This window comes from Piliocolobus tephrosceles, chromosome 3 (genome assembly GCF_002776525.5).
Source record: "Piliocolobus tephrosceles isolate RC106 chromosome 3, ASM277652v3, whole genome shotgun sequence".
NCBI lineage: Eukaryota > Metazoa > Chordata > Mammalia > Primates > Cercopithecidae > Piliocolobus > Piliocolobus tephrosceles.
Window position 1 is genome coordinate 88749517 of NC_045436.1, and position 17227 is coordinate 88766743.

At 35.0% G+C, this 17227-nt stretch overlaps 1 protein-coding gene across 2 annotated transcripts in view; it reads right to left on the reverse strand.

The window, feature by feature from the left end:
- The window catches only part of COL25A1 (collagen type XXV alpha 1 chain), a 496532-nt gene that overhangs the window by 81196 nt on the left and 398109 nt on the right, over positions 1-17227 (reverse strand). For both annotated transcript variants that reach the window (XM_023219885.3, XM_023219886.3), the window contains 5 exons: positions 14520-14573; positions 12550-12576; positions 10081-10125; positions 3373-3405; positions 2891-2926 (listed from right to left, as the gene is read on the reverse strand). In XM_023219885.3, coding sequence (XP_023075653.1) covers positions 2891-2926; positions 3373-3405; positions 10081-10125; positions 12550-12576; positions 14520-14573 — 195 coding nt within the window. The remainder of the gene's footprint in view (positions 1-2890; positions 2927-3372; positions 3406-10080; positions 10126-12549; positions 12577-14519; positions 14574-17227) is intronic.

Genomic DNA, 17227 nt, shown 5'->3' on the forward strand with positions numbered 1-17227 from the left:
AAGGTTGTCTTCTAATTAGGATAAGTGTGTCCAACCCACAGCCCACAGGCCACATGCAGCCCAGGATAGCTTTGAATGTGGCCCAACACAAATTCATAAACTTTCTTAAAATGTTATGAGATTTTTTGTGTGATTTTTTTTTTTTTTTTAGTTCATCAGCTGTTGTTAGTGTTAATGTATTTTATGTGTGGCCCTAGACAGTTCTTCTTCCAGTGTGACCCAGGAAAGACAAAAGATCGGACACTCCTGAACTAGGCAAGAGCTTTTCAGTTAACTTCTCCATTCTTGCCTATTCCTTGGCTCAGGGGCTTCTCTCAAGAACTCAATTTGGGGATGTACAGCCCAAAATTTGGGATCAGATCTTGGTCATAATTAGGATTTGGTTCATTATCCCATTCAAAGGGGATATCAAAATAAATCAAGAGTGTAACATATCTGTGTAAAGCTTAACCTTCAGGTTTAGACTTTTGCTTTTTTCCCCTTTCTTTCACCTTTCACTCTCCATTACAGGAGAACCTCAAAATCAGGACTCAGCCTTCACCTCATGTCCCTGCTAGAGTGCTCTATGTATTTCTAGAGAGTTTAACTGGGAGGGGCCCTTCTGATAGGAGATCAAGTAATTTTACTCCTTTAAAATTAAAATATTTATTTTAAAAAGATGTGGGAAAGTTAGGAAGGAAAGAATTAGGTGATGAAACACAATACTTATTTTATAAATCTATACACTCATTCTACAAGCACATATATACACTCCAACTCACACATCAATCACATAGTAAACTCTTGAGGCTATAAAAGAAAGAAAATCCAATGAATTATTCCTACATTATGAATATAACTCTAGATTTCAAACTCTCATGTTGAAAAAGACCACACAGTGGAAAGATAACTGATGAATTTTTTGCTGTGTCACAATATTCTGTACTTTTCTGGGGTGTCTCTGACACAGGAGCCTAAGTGCCAGTGAACCCCCAGCATTGTTCTGCAATGGAGAGGAAAATGCTGTGGAAGATCTCTTGAAGCAATTCTGTACTCAGTTCAGTTTATTTCTCTAATCTACATCAGCAGCAAGCAAGGACATACTTTACTTTTAAATCAACGTTGGGCTAAGTATTGCCAAATATTAGACAAAGGAAGTCATAATATTGTGGGAAAGTGGGATTGTATCAAAGGGTAGAATCTGGCCTAAATATTAATGAAAAAGACGATGCTCACCTTAGGGCACATATTCATTCAGGAGAACTGTAAGCTTTTAAGGATTCTGCCCCTTCTCTCAATATAGTTTAAAACTGGTTTTTAATGCAATGCAAAGGAAATCCAGTGTTCCCATGTGTAAATCTATAAACTTCCAGAATGAATCTAAACTGTATTTCTAAGTAATCATTATGATAAGGCAACATTTTATTAAGTAATTGAAAATCCATTTGAATATTCCACTCTGAAAACAGTGAAAACTATACAAGATTATAGCAGGTTTGTTTTGGTTTACTTTTTAGAGACACAACTGTCTTACAGACTTTTTAGCAAATCACAGATTCGGAGAGCAGTAAAAACTTAGACTTTAAATTTGAAAGACTAAAGGACCTAAAATTAGATTGCCTGAGAAGATCAGTTGCTTTTTCAAACCAAAGCAGACCATGGATCTCTGTATCACTAATTCCAAATTTCTCAAATAAAGAACTGATAAGAAATCTTAGAAAATAAATAGTAAAATTTGCAGAGTTCTGCTAGGCTCTTTGAAAGAGTTTCAACTTTACTTAAAACTGGGCCTAATGAGTCATTGCTTAGACTCTTAGTTTTAAGAGAAAAATCTGTTTTTAAATTAGAGAAATGTTAAAAGAATGTGAAAGACCTCCTCAAAAATTATGTTCATCCTAAGTGTTTAAAATGAAGTAATTATCCTCTCAATGACTTCAAGAAGGTGGAAATATTATTTTACTATATCTTAAGGTTCCAAAATACAAGAAGGGATTTATTCTCTCTTCCCTTTTCTGCTAATGAGGTAAATTTTATTTGTCTCTTCATATGTTTATCTACAACATCAGCTACTGCTAGACAAAGGCAGAGTCATGATCTTTAAGAGATTTATCCTAATACAGAATCCACATTTACTTGCTAGCTACATCTGTGGTCTAAAATCTGACTGTATAGGCATCGATATCCAAATGCTCAGATAATAAACTGCTAGCATGTGTTTCCTGTTTCAGACTCAAATGAGAGTATGAATCTAAACAGATTCACTGCATGTCCTCTAATTTATTGCTAAAATGACGTACAAATGCAAAAACCAAAAGCTAATGTATCTAAAAAATGGTATGGCTAGTGCCTCTAATTAAAATTTAGTTCATTAACAAATTTAGTGTGTATAACAACACTCATGGCACAAGTAGATATAAGTCACATAAAAAATTATCAGTATGGAAGCATTTGCAATGATAGGAAAAGGAATATAATTCATAAAGAATTGTTCATCACTATTGAGACAGTTTAATGACAGTTAGATAGAAACATCAAAGCAACACAGCCAATTATAGACTTTTTTCCATTAAAAAGTTATTTTAAAAAAGATAGAAACATGCAGATTACCATTAAACATGCAAGATAAATTGTTGGCATTCCAACCCACCTGATCTTTGTTAGTTTCAAACAGCTAAGTATATGCAGACTTTATTTCATAAAGCATCCTTTTACATGTATAAAGTTAGTTTGCACATTGTGCTATGGTCATCATCAATAACTTTTAAAATGCAAAATAACCAATAACACTCTGTAATGCAAAACATGAAAACCACATCATTTTGTAATAATTGTTTTCATACTACACAGTGGATGGTAGATATAAAATGGTGAATATGAGACAGTAAGAACACACTAGAGATAGAGATATTACCTTTTGCCCTGGACGACCAGATTCTCCAGGTTCTCCCTGGCCAAAGAAAACCAAAGATGAAAAAGACGGTCTTACAAGAATTTTCTAAAACCTTTAGGCCTCTGGGCACCGTCACAGGGATGGCCTAGTCCCCTTCTACAACCACATGTCTTTTATTTCCTTTATCCTGCGACTCTACATCTCATTAGACATAGTGATTTAATTTTTTTTTTTTTTGCTGTAAATATACCTATAGATCACATATAAATCACATTTCCATAAAAACCAATCAGAAAGGGAAGAGAATGCAAGACTTCTTATTTAAACCTCCATCAAATTTCCCACAGATATTCCCTATTGTCTTTGGAAGTCCAATTATTGCAGGAGAATAGGAACAGAGTGATAACCACCTAAGTTGCTAAAAAGGGAGAGAAAGTAGAGGCCTATAAAAATCAGAACTGTAAATCCTGGAGTACAACAAACACTTGCAAGGTTATAGTTACCTTAATTCCTGCAGCAGATGATCCAGGGTCACCCTAAAATGAAACCCAGGAGAGATTATGCCACAAGTTATGGGAATAGGAAACATCACAAGCACCCAGAGAGCCATTACCAACACAGGTACTCAAAGGGTACCTCATGACTAATGGGCCTAACTATGCTCCATAAGACTTTGTACCAATATCTCAGCTGTTAAGATGTCAACATTTCCAAGATAAACAATGTACTTCCTAAAAACATGAGTTTACTTCACATGCAGATACATAAGGACTACATTCTGCAAAATAAACACAAATATGAATTTCTTCCCTGGATACAGTGCTAAAAATACATTGTGAAGCAATAAATTACAATTTAGGGATATGGAAATTTTGGCTTTCTCTATCCCTGGAATTTATTAATGCCATCAGCTATCATTTACTGGGAGTTCCCTGACCCTTTTGCTCTTCAGCAAGTCAAGGTTCAATAGATGAAGTCAGAGGTTAATGATGTCGAGTTAGAAAAAGCCACGCAGCAGATCAGTTTGTTTTCCTCATGAAGCACTGTCACAGTTAAAACGGGCACGTTTTTTCCAGCTTTACACTTATTTCATTGTAACTCAGGCACCAGGAAGTTACAGGATGATGGATGACTTGTGGGTGAGGGGGACACATGTGAGCTCTGAGAGAAAGTCTTGAGACAGAATCTGTTTTTTAAAAGGCACTGTATTCCAGCCAGATTTCATGGAATGTGAATACTTCTCTAAAGCAAACGTGTTATAAATAAGCAGATAGGAACTAATGGGGAAAATAATATGGAGGATAGCTGCGAACGTTGCTTATTTCTGAAATGAGGTCGGCAAAGGGCCTAGAATTTCAAGTTCCTTCTAGCCCTCTCTGTCTCATGAATACGCTAGAAGGAAAAAGAAAAGGTCATTTGAGACTGTCAAGAAAATAGAAACAGCCACAGGAGGGAGGCACATATTGGGATTTCCTCAGCTGTCTCATCTGTACAAATGCTCAAGGAGCTCCGGGGGCCCATTTTCTTGTTCTAGATTCCAGAAGCTCCTCATCAATCTCTTTTAGAGACAGACATAAGGCCTCAGGCCTCTGTACACGAGCCACTTGCCCAGCTCCCTCAATTTCTCTCCCCTCTGCCCATGGCTGGCACTTTCTCTCTTCAATTCTTGGCCTAAGTGGCTTTTTCTCAAAGACTCCTTCACTAACCAGCCTAGACACATCAGACGCATGCCCCTCATGCACACATCTTACTCCGTAGCATTGTGGTCTGTTCATGTCCACCGCAGCTTACTTTCTAACTGACTATTTATGTTTCCTGCCTATTCACTGTCTATCTCTCTGTTAGACAGTTAGTTGAATGTGAGCAGATTTTGGATCTATTTTTATTCAGTGCCCTGGCCCATAGTATATGCTCAATACATATATGGTGAACGAATGAACAAATCTCAAAAAGAATTTTTAAACAGGTCAGTTGTCAGGGATCAAAAAGTAAAATTCTTTAGGAAGGGGAAAAAAAGCTTAGGAAAGAGAAGGAAATAGCAAATTAGCTTGTTAAGTAAACTGATAGTTATGTGAGTTTCTTTGACATCTATAATTGCTATCCCTCCTGTTGAAAATTAAAATGTAACTAAACATAAAGAAGAAGAGGACCCTAATACTGTCTTACTGTAGAATGAGACTAATTTCTCTTGCCAATCATTAATATCCAATTGAGTTCCAAATGGGAAGCAACATAAATATGTCCAATAAAAAGAATACTTATTTCTACTAAATTAAATCTGAAAGCCATCAGTATCAGTGAAAGCCATCAATGAATCAGGTTTGCAATATTTTATACAATAATATCTTTGAATTCATAAAAGCAATTTTGACTCTACAAAGTTCCTACTTTGTCTCATTTAAACCTCACAAAACTCTCATGAAATAAAGGGGGCAGATATTATTATTTCCATTTAATAAACAAGGGTATCAAAGCAGCTAGCTAAATGAATTTGGGGCTTCCTAAATTCTACTGCCATGTTTTTTTTTTTTTTTTTTTTTGGAATATAAAAGAATTGTTGGCTTATTTCATTTTGACAACAGGACATAAAGGCTGTAGTAAACTTGTAAATACAAGGAAGCTGCTTGTATTAATTGTAGTTTAATTCACTATCTTAATGAAAAGCATCCAGATAATCTCTAATGTGAGTAAAGACTAGATTTAGTTCTCATAAAAAGTGGATGGGAAGAAAAAGACAGTTTCTTGAAAGGGCAATGTATTTGTGGAAATCTGAGCAGTTCCATTTGATGGACGACTAAGAGTGATTTTTTTTTTCTTTTTTAAAGACTTAGAACTGTGAAATCTCAAGGAATTTTTACAACTTTTAAGTGGTAACATGACTGCTGGAAGACAGTCATAAGTTAAGCATTTTAAAGGATAATGCTGCAAGTAGTGGAAATAAAATAGTGTGTGTTTATAATCCTCCTTCCCCACAAAGTGAAAATGAATACTGGATTAAAGTAGGGGGAAAAACCCCAACTATGTCTTAAGTATACTCGTAGCTTCGTAAGTCAGTTGGCTTGGAAATAAACATTTCTACAGGGTAAGTTATAGATGAGGAAATACTATAAGAAGTATAGTTTTATACTATGAATTTGACTTTACTATGTTTCATTCAAGCACAGTTTCCATTTTTGTTTGTGATTATTTTCAAAACAACACTCAGTAGATAATTATATGTGTGTGTTAATAAGGCATATGTGGATATATGAAGTGAATGTAGTGACTTATTTTTATCATTCGTTAATTCATTCAACAAATACTTATCAAGCACTAATTGTGTGCCAGACATATCTATTAATAGATGCTGAGAGCTGGGAGATAACAGTAAGCAATGCAGTTACAATCCCTGTCCTTGTCCTGCATTGCAATGATCATTTTCTAATATATGCAGTGCAAAAATATTGTTGATGGAAAGCATGAATGATAATTTATTTTTTTCTTTCTTTCCTTTTTTTTTTTTTTTTTTGAAATCTGGTGTAGGAAGAGACTGTCAGGTTTGGAAAATTCTGTGTCACTATGCATGCACAGAAGACGCGATAAGCAAATGCATGGCTATCAAAGGAATTATAAGGAGTGCTGTGGAGCATATAGCAGGTGACCTACCTAGTCCAGAGGAGACTAAAGGCTGCTCCAGGGGAATGACATAAATTAAGTTTACAGTGGACTGAAGAATGTGTACGATCAGAAAGTAGAGAAGTGATGATGAGGAGTCGGGGGAGAAGGACAGACAACAACAGTATTCTAAATTATGGAAATGATGTGTGGTAATTAGGGAAGGCCTGGCACTGATTGGTGCAGGAATGCCCACTGGGATAGGCCTTCAGGTGTGATTTTATGAAAAGAAGACAGTTTCGTTGGCTCTAAATATGATGTGGCTTCTGAAAAGGCTCAGAGGATGCAAGTCAAAGATGCATTTTCATACTTCATACTTCATACATGCATCTTTGCTATGTAGATGTGAAGTATGAAGATGAAGACAAGTGTGAATACACATAGAAATGGAAATGGGGGAGAGGGGAACAAAGAAAAAAAAAACAGGAAATGCTAAGAAAGCAAAGGCAGAGCTTTTGAATCAACAGACAGAATTGTGAAGAGTAGAGTGATGTGGCCAAACCGTTTAGTGTGCAGCACAAACACCCCATTTCGCACAGGGGAAAATACATAAGAAATCAATTTCTACATTTGTTGGTGGGGTTAACACTCCAAAGAGTGGGACATAATCCTTCGACAGTAACTCTACACATGACTGAACTCCATCTTTGGCAGGTTTATGCTCTTAAACCTAGGGTGTACCATGATTGTTGGCCAGAGTGTGCTGAAGTTGCTGGCCACAGAGAAAACCCAGTCTAGCGGTTTTTATAGTTCCACAGTATTTCCAGATGACCAGTCTGGAAAGGTTTAGATTACTTTACCATCCAAAGGCGCTGAGTTGAATCAAAAGGAAAAAAAAAAAAATCCTATTAAAGTCAATCAATGACGTAATTTACTACATCAATGGCAGAAAAGAAGGATTTTAAAAAATTTTTACATCTCAAACTTGGTAAACGATGAATGAGTTTCACATACTGTATACAAAGGCCATGAGAAGAGTGTTTCCAACATACTGGAAACAAATTATGTGACAGAAGGAGGAAATGTTTAAAAAACACATCAAAAATTATATTGCAATTACAGCATTCTTGGGATAAATGCTACAGGTCGGATTACATATTATACACATTACAGATTCCTATTTACAATCCCCTGTTTAGACCCATTGAAGGTTTATAGAAATGATTTCCGTTTTAACTGAAGCATTTCTTATACTTAATTTCAGCTGACTAATAAAACTTTTTGATAAAAAAAGAAAAACAATCTAGTTGATTTCAATTTCCATGTGGGAAGAAAAGCTAATATTTATTGAGAGTTTATTATGTGTGAGTCAGTATGGGAAATGATTTGCATTAATATATAAAATAAGAACGGTATTCCTTTGAGATGAGCTTGGTCTTTCAAAGAAAAAAGCTGTTTCACCATTGTAAAATTAAATTGCAAAAAATTTAATTTTACAATATGATTAAAGAAACAATTTTTGTCCTACATTCCAAAAATGAAACTTTAAAAAGACATCTTTTAAGCATAAAATTCTCTACATAAATCCACATAGGCATAGTTCAGATGTAGTATAAATTTTTTTTCACTTGAAAAAAATTGCCCTCTGTGTAGAATATTTCCTTTCTTTTAAGTGGAGGTTGGTAATTATGGCCAAATTCAGTTGGCCACCTGCAAGACCCAGGAGCTAAAAATGGTTTTTAAGAATCAAAATAACAATAATATTTCATGACACATGAAAATTACATGAAATTAAAATTTCAGTGTCCAGAAATAAAGTTTTATTGGAACACAGCCTACTCACTTGTTTATGTATTGTCTATGGTTGCTTTCATGCCATAACAACAGAGTTGAGTAGCTGTGACAGAGACCACATGGCCCACAAAATCTAAAATATTTATGTTCTGGCACTTTACTGACTTCTGCTTTTAAGCGAAAACAAGCAAGTTAGATGTAACACCAGGTTTATATATTTAGGGTTTCAAATTTTGACTTTGAGAGTAAGCAGGGTATATTATTGGTCTCATTTGTATTAAACAGATTCATGCCATATTTGATTGCAGCACGATACTTAAAGTTGGCAGATAAATAAAATGGGCCTATAGCAGTGATACTCAACTGTGGGTGGGTGGCTTTGTCCCCTAGGTAACATTTGACAATGCCTGGAGACATGTTTGATTGTCACAACTCAGAGATGCTATAGGCATCTTGTGGGTAGAGGCCAAAAATGATGCTAAACATCTGAGGGCCCCATAACAGAGAATTATCTGGCCCCAAATGTCAATAGTGCTGAGGTTGATCTATAAGAAACTGACAGCCCACTCTAATTTCTAGACTCCTTGAATATAAATACAATTGCTACTTGGTGACATTAATTCATTCCTACCACACATGCCATATTTATATTAATATTTATGAGAAGAAAAAAGATAAATTTCTTTTTATTTTGTGGCTATGTTTTTATGACTAACCATTATCCATCTATACTGTAATAATTTTCAAAGTGGAATAATTTCCAACGTCTCAACTGTAAGGCTAAATAAATACATCTTCATCACTCAATTACTCAGCCTGATTTAAATTAAAACCCATCTGACTTTATTCTATTTTCAATTTCTTAAAAGATCTTCTTAATCCTTAAAACATAGCACAAGTGAAGTATAACAACCTTCCTATGTCAGAGGTATCTATAAAATATGAATCCAAGCAAAAGCTGTAATGATAGACTGAGGAAAAATAAGAAGAGAGGAGGCAGAAGACAAGCCACAAAGCTACTGCAGTATAAATGCTAGTAATGGTTTAAAAGACCCTTTGCCCAGGACAGAATACGAAGCCTGACAAACTATCCAGATTTAGTGGAATTTGAATTGAGGTAAATTTTCAAGACTGTATTAGAGGGTCTAATCAAGTGACATTAGCTTACAATCAAACTTTTCTTTTCCTATTCTTTTTAAAATTATTATTTCAATGGGTTTTGGGGGGAACAGGGGGCATTTGGTTGCAAGGATAAGTTCTTTAGTGGCGAGTTCCGAGATTTTGGTGCACCCATCACCCAAGCAGTGTACACAACACCCAATGTGTAGTCCTTTAATGTCAGCCCCCTCCCACACTTTCCCCAAGGCCCCAAAGTCCATTATATCATTCTTATGCCTTATAATCAAACTTTTAAGTCTCATTCCAATCCTCTGACATGTTCTCTCCTGAAACTGGTACAAACTGAATCACTTAGGTCTCTATTTTCGTATCCCTGAGTATAAAGGGAGCATCCCATTTACACATGAATATGAGTGTTTTAATTCCTTGAAAGCCATATTAATGAAAACTTAGCTACACATTTTCTATAATTTTTGATATATCATTTTACTTTGAAAATGTTTTAATTTGTGGATAGGAGCTTGTGGAATAATCACCTTTTATAAATCAAATATTTCAATGTTTTCTAATCTTGGAGAATGATCTCTGACCTTTTCATGTTTAGCAATTCTCATTCATCTCTCTAAAAATCTCACATCTTCATATAACTTGAAATAAAATTTCTTGCTCATATATGTACCCTTTCATATCTTACAAAACTGTACCTTTTCACCTGTGTCACCTTTGGGGCCATTCTCTCCAGCGTCTCCCTGAGGAGTGGAAACAAGTGACACATGTAAAATACATTGATGACATTAAGCAAAGAGTATTTTTTCATTATTTTAAGCTTTCTTTCATGAACACTAGATATTAAAATCTGTTGCAAACGCTCTATAGAGCTAATGTATTTATACTTGACCAGTCGTCTGATATCAATAAAAGAAATTTTACTACAATGAACATGGCTGAACAGTTTTAAACTATTCCACAGTATTAACAGAAGACACTTGCTTATCTATCTTCCAATGCCTTATTTGGCCACCTAAAGCCTCCTTAATTCTGTCTCTCCTCAAAGTTCCACTCAAACAAAGGTTTTCTTCTGACAGTTCTCTGAATATGCTATGGGCCTTACCACCTCTGAGTCCTCCTTCATACTATTTCTGTCACCTGAATCCCTCGCCTCTCGTTCCCTTTCCATCTGTGTAAATCCTGCCCTGTCTCCAAGCACATATCAAATCTCCAGGGCCTCAAAGTACATGACAGGGCCCTCAAAATCTGTGGACTGAATATTTATTTATCTGGGCCTAGATGGTTTGCATTTGTGAAATGAATGTTTTATGCTTTACTAGAAAAATATAAAAAATCATAGTTTATGCTTTTTTATTGTTATTTTTGAGACTTCCTATGCCTGTTCCTTCACTGACATCTCTTTTCTGCCTACAGAACAATGCATTAGGGAAATAAAGCATTCGTTTATTATCCATGCTTTCTTCTTTCAATTCTGAATTCTTCAATATAAGTCTTACAATATGTTATGTGGAAATGTTATGGACTTTGGAGCCAGGGAGACAGCCCAGTTCCAGCACCTACTGGGCAAATGAGATTCTCTTTGCATCAGGTTTCTCCCGTGCAATGTAAGGGAAAGGATAATTTACACAGTTATAAGAAATAAGTGCTACACTGTGTGGAAAGCAACTAGGACAGTATCTGGCACATCATAAGCTATTAATGATAACAATGCATTACTATTCACATATTCCATAGGCTGGAATGCAGTCACTTTTCTATTACTTAAAAAGTTTCTCAAAATAGGACAGAAACTATTGATCATAACTTTCTTGGGAGAGGGGAGAAAGGAAGTTGGGAAGGGAGACTTTCACTTTTTCTCTGTATTTTGCTTTATTCTTTCAAATAAGCATGAAGTCAGTCTGCTTGGGCATTTGTTTACGGTGACGAATACACTGCGGCAGGCCACAAGAGCCTGGGACACTTTCTCTGATGAACGCCTGGTATGGTGCTGATACTGCTCTTTTTCCCTTCTAAATTCTACACAAAAGAGTCACCCAGTGACTAATTAATTTCAAATTAATTACCATGAACTGATTGGATGCTAAATAAATGTCCTAGTAATGTGTTATGAGGGACCTTTGATAGGCAGTTGATTTGCATGCTTTTTATAAAATTGCACAAAAATCCCTCTATTAAAAAACAAAACAAACAAACAAACCTTCTTAGTAGGGAAACTGGCTGAGAGTAATTGCAAAGCGAAGAGTTTAACTGAACTGCCTCCTCAGGAAACTGCCCTTTCCACCCACATATTTTGCTCTCCCTCCACTAATGTTTTTGTTTTCTTTACAATGTTGAAAACTACGGTTGTAATCAAGAATTTTTCTTGATCTTTAGGTAAACTTCTTTTGAGATTAGAGGTTATAAAACTCATTTGTCAGAAAGACCATATCACTTACGAAGAGCATGATGCAGTAACTTGGTAGTTTCCTACTCAGCATATTTTTCAAACACTATTAAAATAAGTAGCATGAGAACCAGGAAAATATGTATCATAACAAGCAATCAGAGCCTAAAAATAATCAGGACAAGCCCAAGTAAGGAAAAGAGTCTAGGATAATTTAACACTCTGCTTTTCCTATTTCTCTTTTTGGTTTTTATGGGAATTCTTTGTGGGCAACCTTCAGATAATTGCTGCAGGTAAACATCTGTATCCCTTTAACCTAGTGACATCAGAAGCAGTAGAGAGAGATGCGGGTGCTTGGAAAAGTATTAGAACGGCATTAGCAAGTAGGCAGACCAGATTTTGCAGGCCTAAGGATTTTTGAAGCCCATTTAAAAGCCTGATACAGAACGTTTAAATTTGCTCCCTTTCTCTTCATTTTTAAATATTTGTTCTGAAGGTACATCGGCACCTTTCTCTTTATTTTTTAAAACTTTTTTTTAACCCAAATTTTTGTCTATACATAAGAATCACACTATTTCCTCCTTCCACTAATTAACAGTTTGAAAAAACACAGGGGTCATTATATCTATATCTATATATCTATATCTATCTACCTACCTACCTACCTATTAATCTACCCACTCATCCATCCCATTCACGCATACAGTTTAGTTTGGGTACTTCTTTGGTATGCTGGTGGTGGGGAGTAGGGAGAGAGAAATACAGGCAGAATCATTCTTACCTTTTCACCTTGTTCTCCAGGTTCTCCCTGAGCAAAAGGACAGAGATTGGGTGACATCACATCATAAAACACCTAATTTTATGATCCTTATTAAACAAAACAGATATTGAACTTACTAGGTAAGTTATGCATGACACTTTCTACTTTGGCTACATGTAGTTGCTATATGAAAACAAATGATAAAATGAGTTTCCTGGAGAATGTGAGCATGAATATCAATTATCAAATGTAATCTTAATTTTTTGCTTTTATAGCACTAAGAAATGTATTTGAAGATTATCATCCAGAAATCGGCTTTCGGAGCACTAAGGAGAACGATGGTGTGGCAATTCAGTATCTTGAGAGGCTTCTTAGCCTACAATTTTTCATTCTGCTTAAAATCAGAGTTAGTAAGGTAGACTAGCATGTTTTTCTGAAAATCCTTTTATTCAAAGCATTCCCTGGTTCGTAGATCATTTCAAGGTTCTAGGGTGCCAGGGTAGTTACCCAATCTGTCTTGCCCTAACATGATCATAAACAGTCCTAATCTTGAACCCCTTACAATATCATAAACTCTCTTTAGCTTCTGGTAACCAGCATGTTCCAGATCAGGTATATTTTAGGAGGCACCTTCAAGAAAGACACTAGAATGGGGCAGAATTGAAGTGAGTTTAGGAATGATGTCCTTACTCAAAATGATGACCTGGATGGCATGAGGACTAAAATGCAAAATGGTGCCCTGAAGAGAATCTCATTTTCACTTTACCCAGCAAAGGACAGAGGTTGGAGCAGGAGAGTAGGAGTCCTAAAGTAAATCATATACATTATGATGTAGTTTCCTATGAAAAGCTTGAGTGAATGTTGCCATAAGATCAGACTGCTTTGGAAAAAAGATGAAATAAAGCAACTATCATTTTTTTTTTTTTTTTAATTTATAACCCACTGCAGAAGTCAGTTTGGAAGCAAGACTCTTTTCTCTGGAACTCAACCTGACCCTTTGGCTTTCTGCATTTCTGGTCACCTTCACTGCTCAACACCCATCCTGATGGTCGCTAGGCAACACCAGAATAGCACTGTGAACATGCATTAAGCATTAACTCCTATTGTCTGGTGTTTTAGCATGGAGAAACAGAGAGAAGAAGACAGACAGCTAGAGTCCCAAAAGGAATATTTTCTTTCCTCTCCTGCAGGACAAAGGACAGGTCTATAAATTTAAGGTCTGTCCTAGGCGCCTGTCAATAGCAAATGATCTGTAAAATCAGCTGACAGGCATCTGTGGGTAGGAATATACACCAGCACAGCTGATGGGATTAGAAATTAGTTTTGTACTTCAAGGGATGTTCACTCATCAAAGGATTTGGGATTTGGCTGCCTGCTTGATTTAAACTAAATTGTCACCAATCTTTTTATATTTAACTGATTCAATTTTTTTTTTTTAAGAAACAAAGAAAACTTGGAATAGAAAATCTTCATTACATTTTTTCCCTATTTAGTAATTCAGACTACATCCATTTTTAAATTTTAAACATCTTTAATCTGCCTTCATCTGATTAACTGGTTACGTTGTGTAAGAGTTGGAGGTGGCCAAATCTTGGGGAAAAGCCATAGTGAATGTCATTTTTAGTAAAGCATATGTAATATCAAAATTTCAGGCAATATGGACATGACCTATGTTTTTATATACCCATTAAGTGGTAAAATGACAACAGTCGGATTTGAAACATAGACCTACTCATGTTATTTAAGTATCCCAGAATAAAGATGTTAGACAATCACATCCCATTTATTTTTCTGCATTTAATACTAATGAGAATCACAAATGTAATTAATTCATTAGTAACAAAGTTCTATACTGTAGCATATTATACTATTCACAAAATACCCATTTAAGTATAACTGGTGAGATTGTTAAAAATTGTATTAAATAATAGCTTACAATTTCCTGACAATTCACGTGTCAGATGATTCTGCTTGACTTTATTTATACTAACCTTTGGTCCTGGTATTCCATTCTGTCCTACTGCTCCAGGCAACCCGGGCTCACCCTCAAAATAGAAAAATAGATACTACTAAGTAAAATAGACAAAATCAATACATTCCATGGATCATTAGAGGAGACAGCCATCTAATAATTCTCTAGAAATAGATAAAGAATAAGTGACTATTAGTTTAAATTCAAGTTAGCTTCCATGGTCCAAAATGCTGCATGTAATGGAGCAAGGATACAACGGGGTTAATTTCCTTTGTTCAGTCTTATCATCATTAAGAAAACTGAGGCAACTTACCAGCGGAAAGTAATATCTAGCATGTTGCTGGGTACATTGTGAACATCAAATAAATATTTTTTGAATGAGTAAAAGACATCTGAAAATACAAGACTCTCCTGGCAAAAAACTTTTAAGTGATTCATCAGCTCAGAAAAAGAAAGAATAAATCATTCTGTTTTCACATTAGACTTAAATGAACATTTACAAACCTAAATCTTGAAGAACATACACATCTTTGAACACCTACTTAATTCATTTAGACACACTGACACAAAAGTAAACACTAAAAATAGCTTTGGTTTTTCTTTCCAATTTTATTATAAAAAGAAGAAGAATAAAACATTCAGACTTATGGATCTCATTGTCATATTGAGCGATACGCTTTTGGACAAAAGATGATGGCTATCAGACTAGGAAAAATTTCCTATTTCAGAAAGATGGTGATGTTTACCACTCTTTCAAGACTCTGAACCAGCAATTGTTTTCCAAAGAGGCAAAGCTCCCTGAAGTGCCCAGAAACAAGGAAAAGATACTTTGGCCCTTTATGCTTCCATGTGTCTCAAACTTACAGCAGTTAGAATTCTGTTCTCATTTTAAAACATTCTGAAAGCCCTTCACTGTGTGCCCCAATTACTGGACAACTTTCTTCTTTCCATTGAGGCCAGCAAAGTTGCTCCTTAGTTGATTTTTTAAAAATAGACTTTATTGTTAGAGCAGTTTTAGGTTCACTGCAAACTTAATTGATTTTTGAGAATGTTTTCTAAGTCACCTGGAGGGTAGGAATTCTGTCACTTTTACATTTGTGTTCTCAGCTTCAAAAACATGTATGTTAATAATAACAGTAACATTTCTTAAGTGCCAGGATCTTTATATTCATTGACTCAATTCTCACAAATTTCCATGAGGTAGGTACTATTTTTATCTCTATTTTACAGCCAAAGAAACTAAGGCACAGAGAAGTTAAGTAATTTGTCCAGATTTATATAACTATAGTCAGGACTTGAACCTTCGTGGCTTAAGAAGTTATGCTCTGGTTTAAGAAGTTATGCTCTTAACACCATGTTACACTGATAAGTGAATGAATGTATCTAGGAATTGGGAGAGAGTAGATGATGAATATTTCTATCTTAATTATTATTTGGTTTATAGTCCCACTTATAAATGACTATCAGAATATATAGAGACCTGAATTAAATATAACCTACATAGAGATGATATTTTAATATCTACCAGAAAAACTAAGCAATGTGAAGCTTGTGGTGTCTTTCTAGAATAGCGAAAAGTATTTTACTATTATAGTGGATTATTAAAATTGCTAAAGTCTTAACCTCCTGGAAAAAACTTCTGCTTCCTATATAAAGTCACACTGTAATTGTAACTCTTGCACTTTCCTTGGTAAAATGGGAAAAAATGTTGACTTAGAATAATGATGGTCATTACGGGGAAATTTTGATATGCCATTTGTACATAACAAAGGATAAGAACTTGGAAACAGAATATATCCTGAAAAAGGAGTATCATTTACTGTGCAACTAGAAAAAGACCTATGGAGTCTGCTTGCTTCAAAGAATCCACAACAGGAAGCACTAATATCATAACTCATGGTTTAATGCAAATAAGAGATGCCGCCAGGAAACAATGCAAACTTTGTTTAGACTTTCAAAGAATAACCATGGTAGCAGAGTTATTTTTTAAAAAAATGGTTAAGCCTCTGGAACAGGACAAAAATTCATGCTGAGATTTTGAAGCAAGGAAGAGAAATGTTACTGAGGTATCTGCATAACATTCTCCTTAATATATGAACATTGAGGGACTAAAGCTTGATCTCCCTTTTCTCTTTGATTTTTTATGTTGTTAATCTCTAACATAAAAGGCAGCAAAAAATGGTACCTGTAATCCCCATTGCTCTATAATAATTGTTTTCATTTTGTCCCGTCTCCTTCTGGTCTTTGTTATTTACGGTTACATATTTTCAAGAAATTGTAAACATATTGCATAGCTCGATGTTCTGATTTTTTAAACCTTTATACGCACATTTGTTTTCACACAGTATTTGTGAACACTGTCTTGTGAATAGTTTAATCATCTATCAAAGTAAGGTGTGATCATTTGTTTAATCAGTCCCACATTGTTGAATACTCATGTTCTTCCAATTTTTACTATTAAATATAAACTAAAATAAACACCTTCGTAAATATACTCATATTTTTCTGTCAAATAATTTAATTATGATAAATTATCTAAATTTGTTTTATGTCAATGGAAACATTTTATGGCACTAACTGCATATTTCTAAATTGCTTTCTAAAAGAGTTCTGAGTTTTATTTGCTTTTATAGGCACTTTAAAAATTTTTTCATAGGCATTGCTTTTATAGACATCCACTCTGTGTTACTTTTTCACAACTTTTTTTTTTTTTTTTTTTTTTTTTTT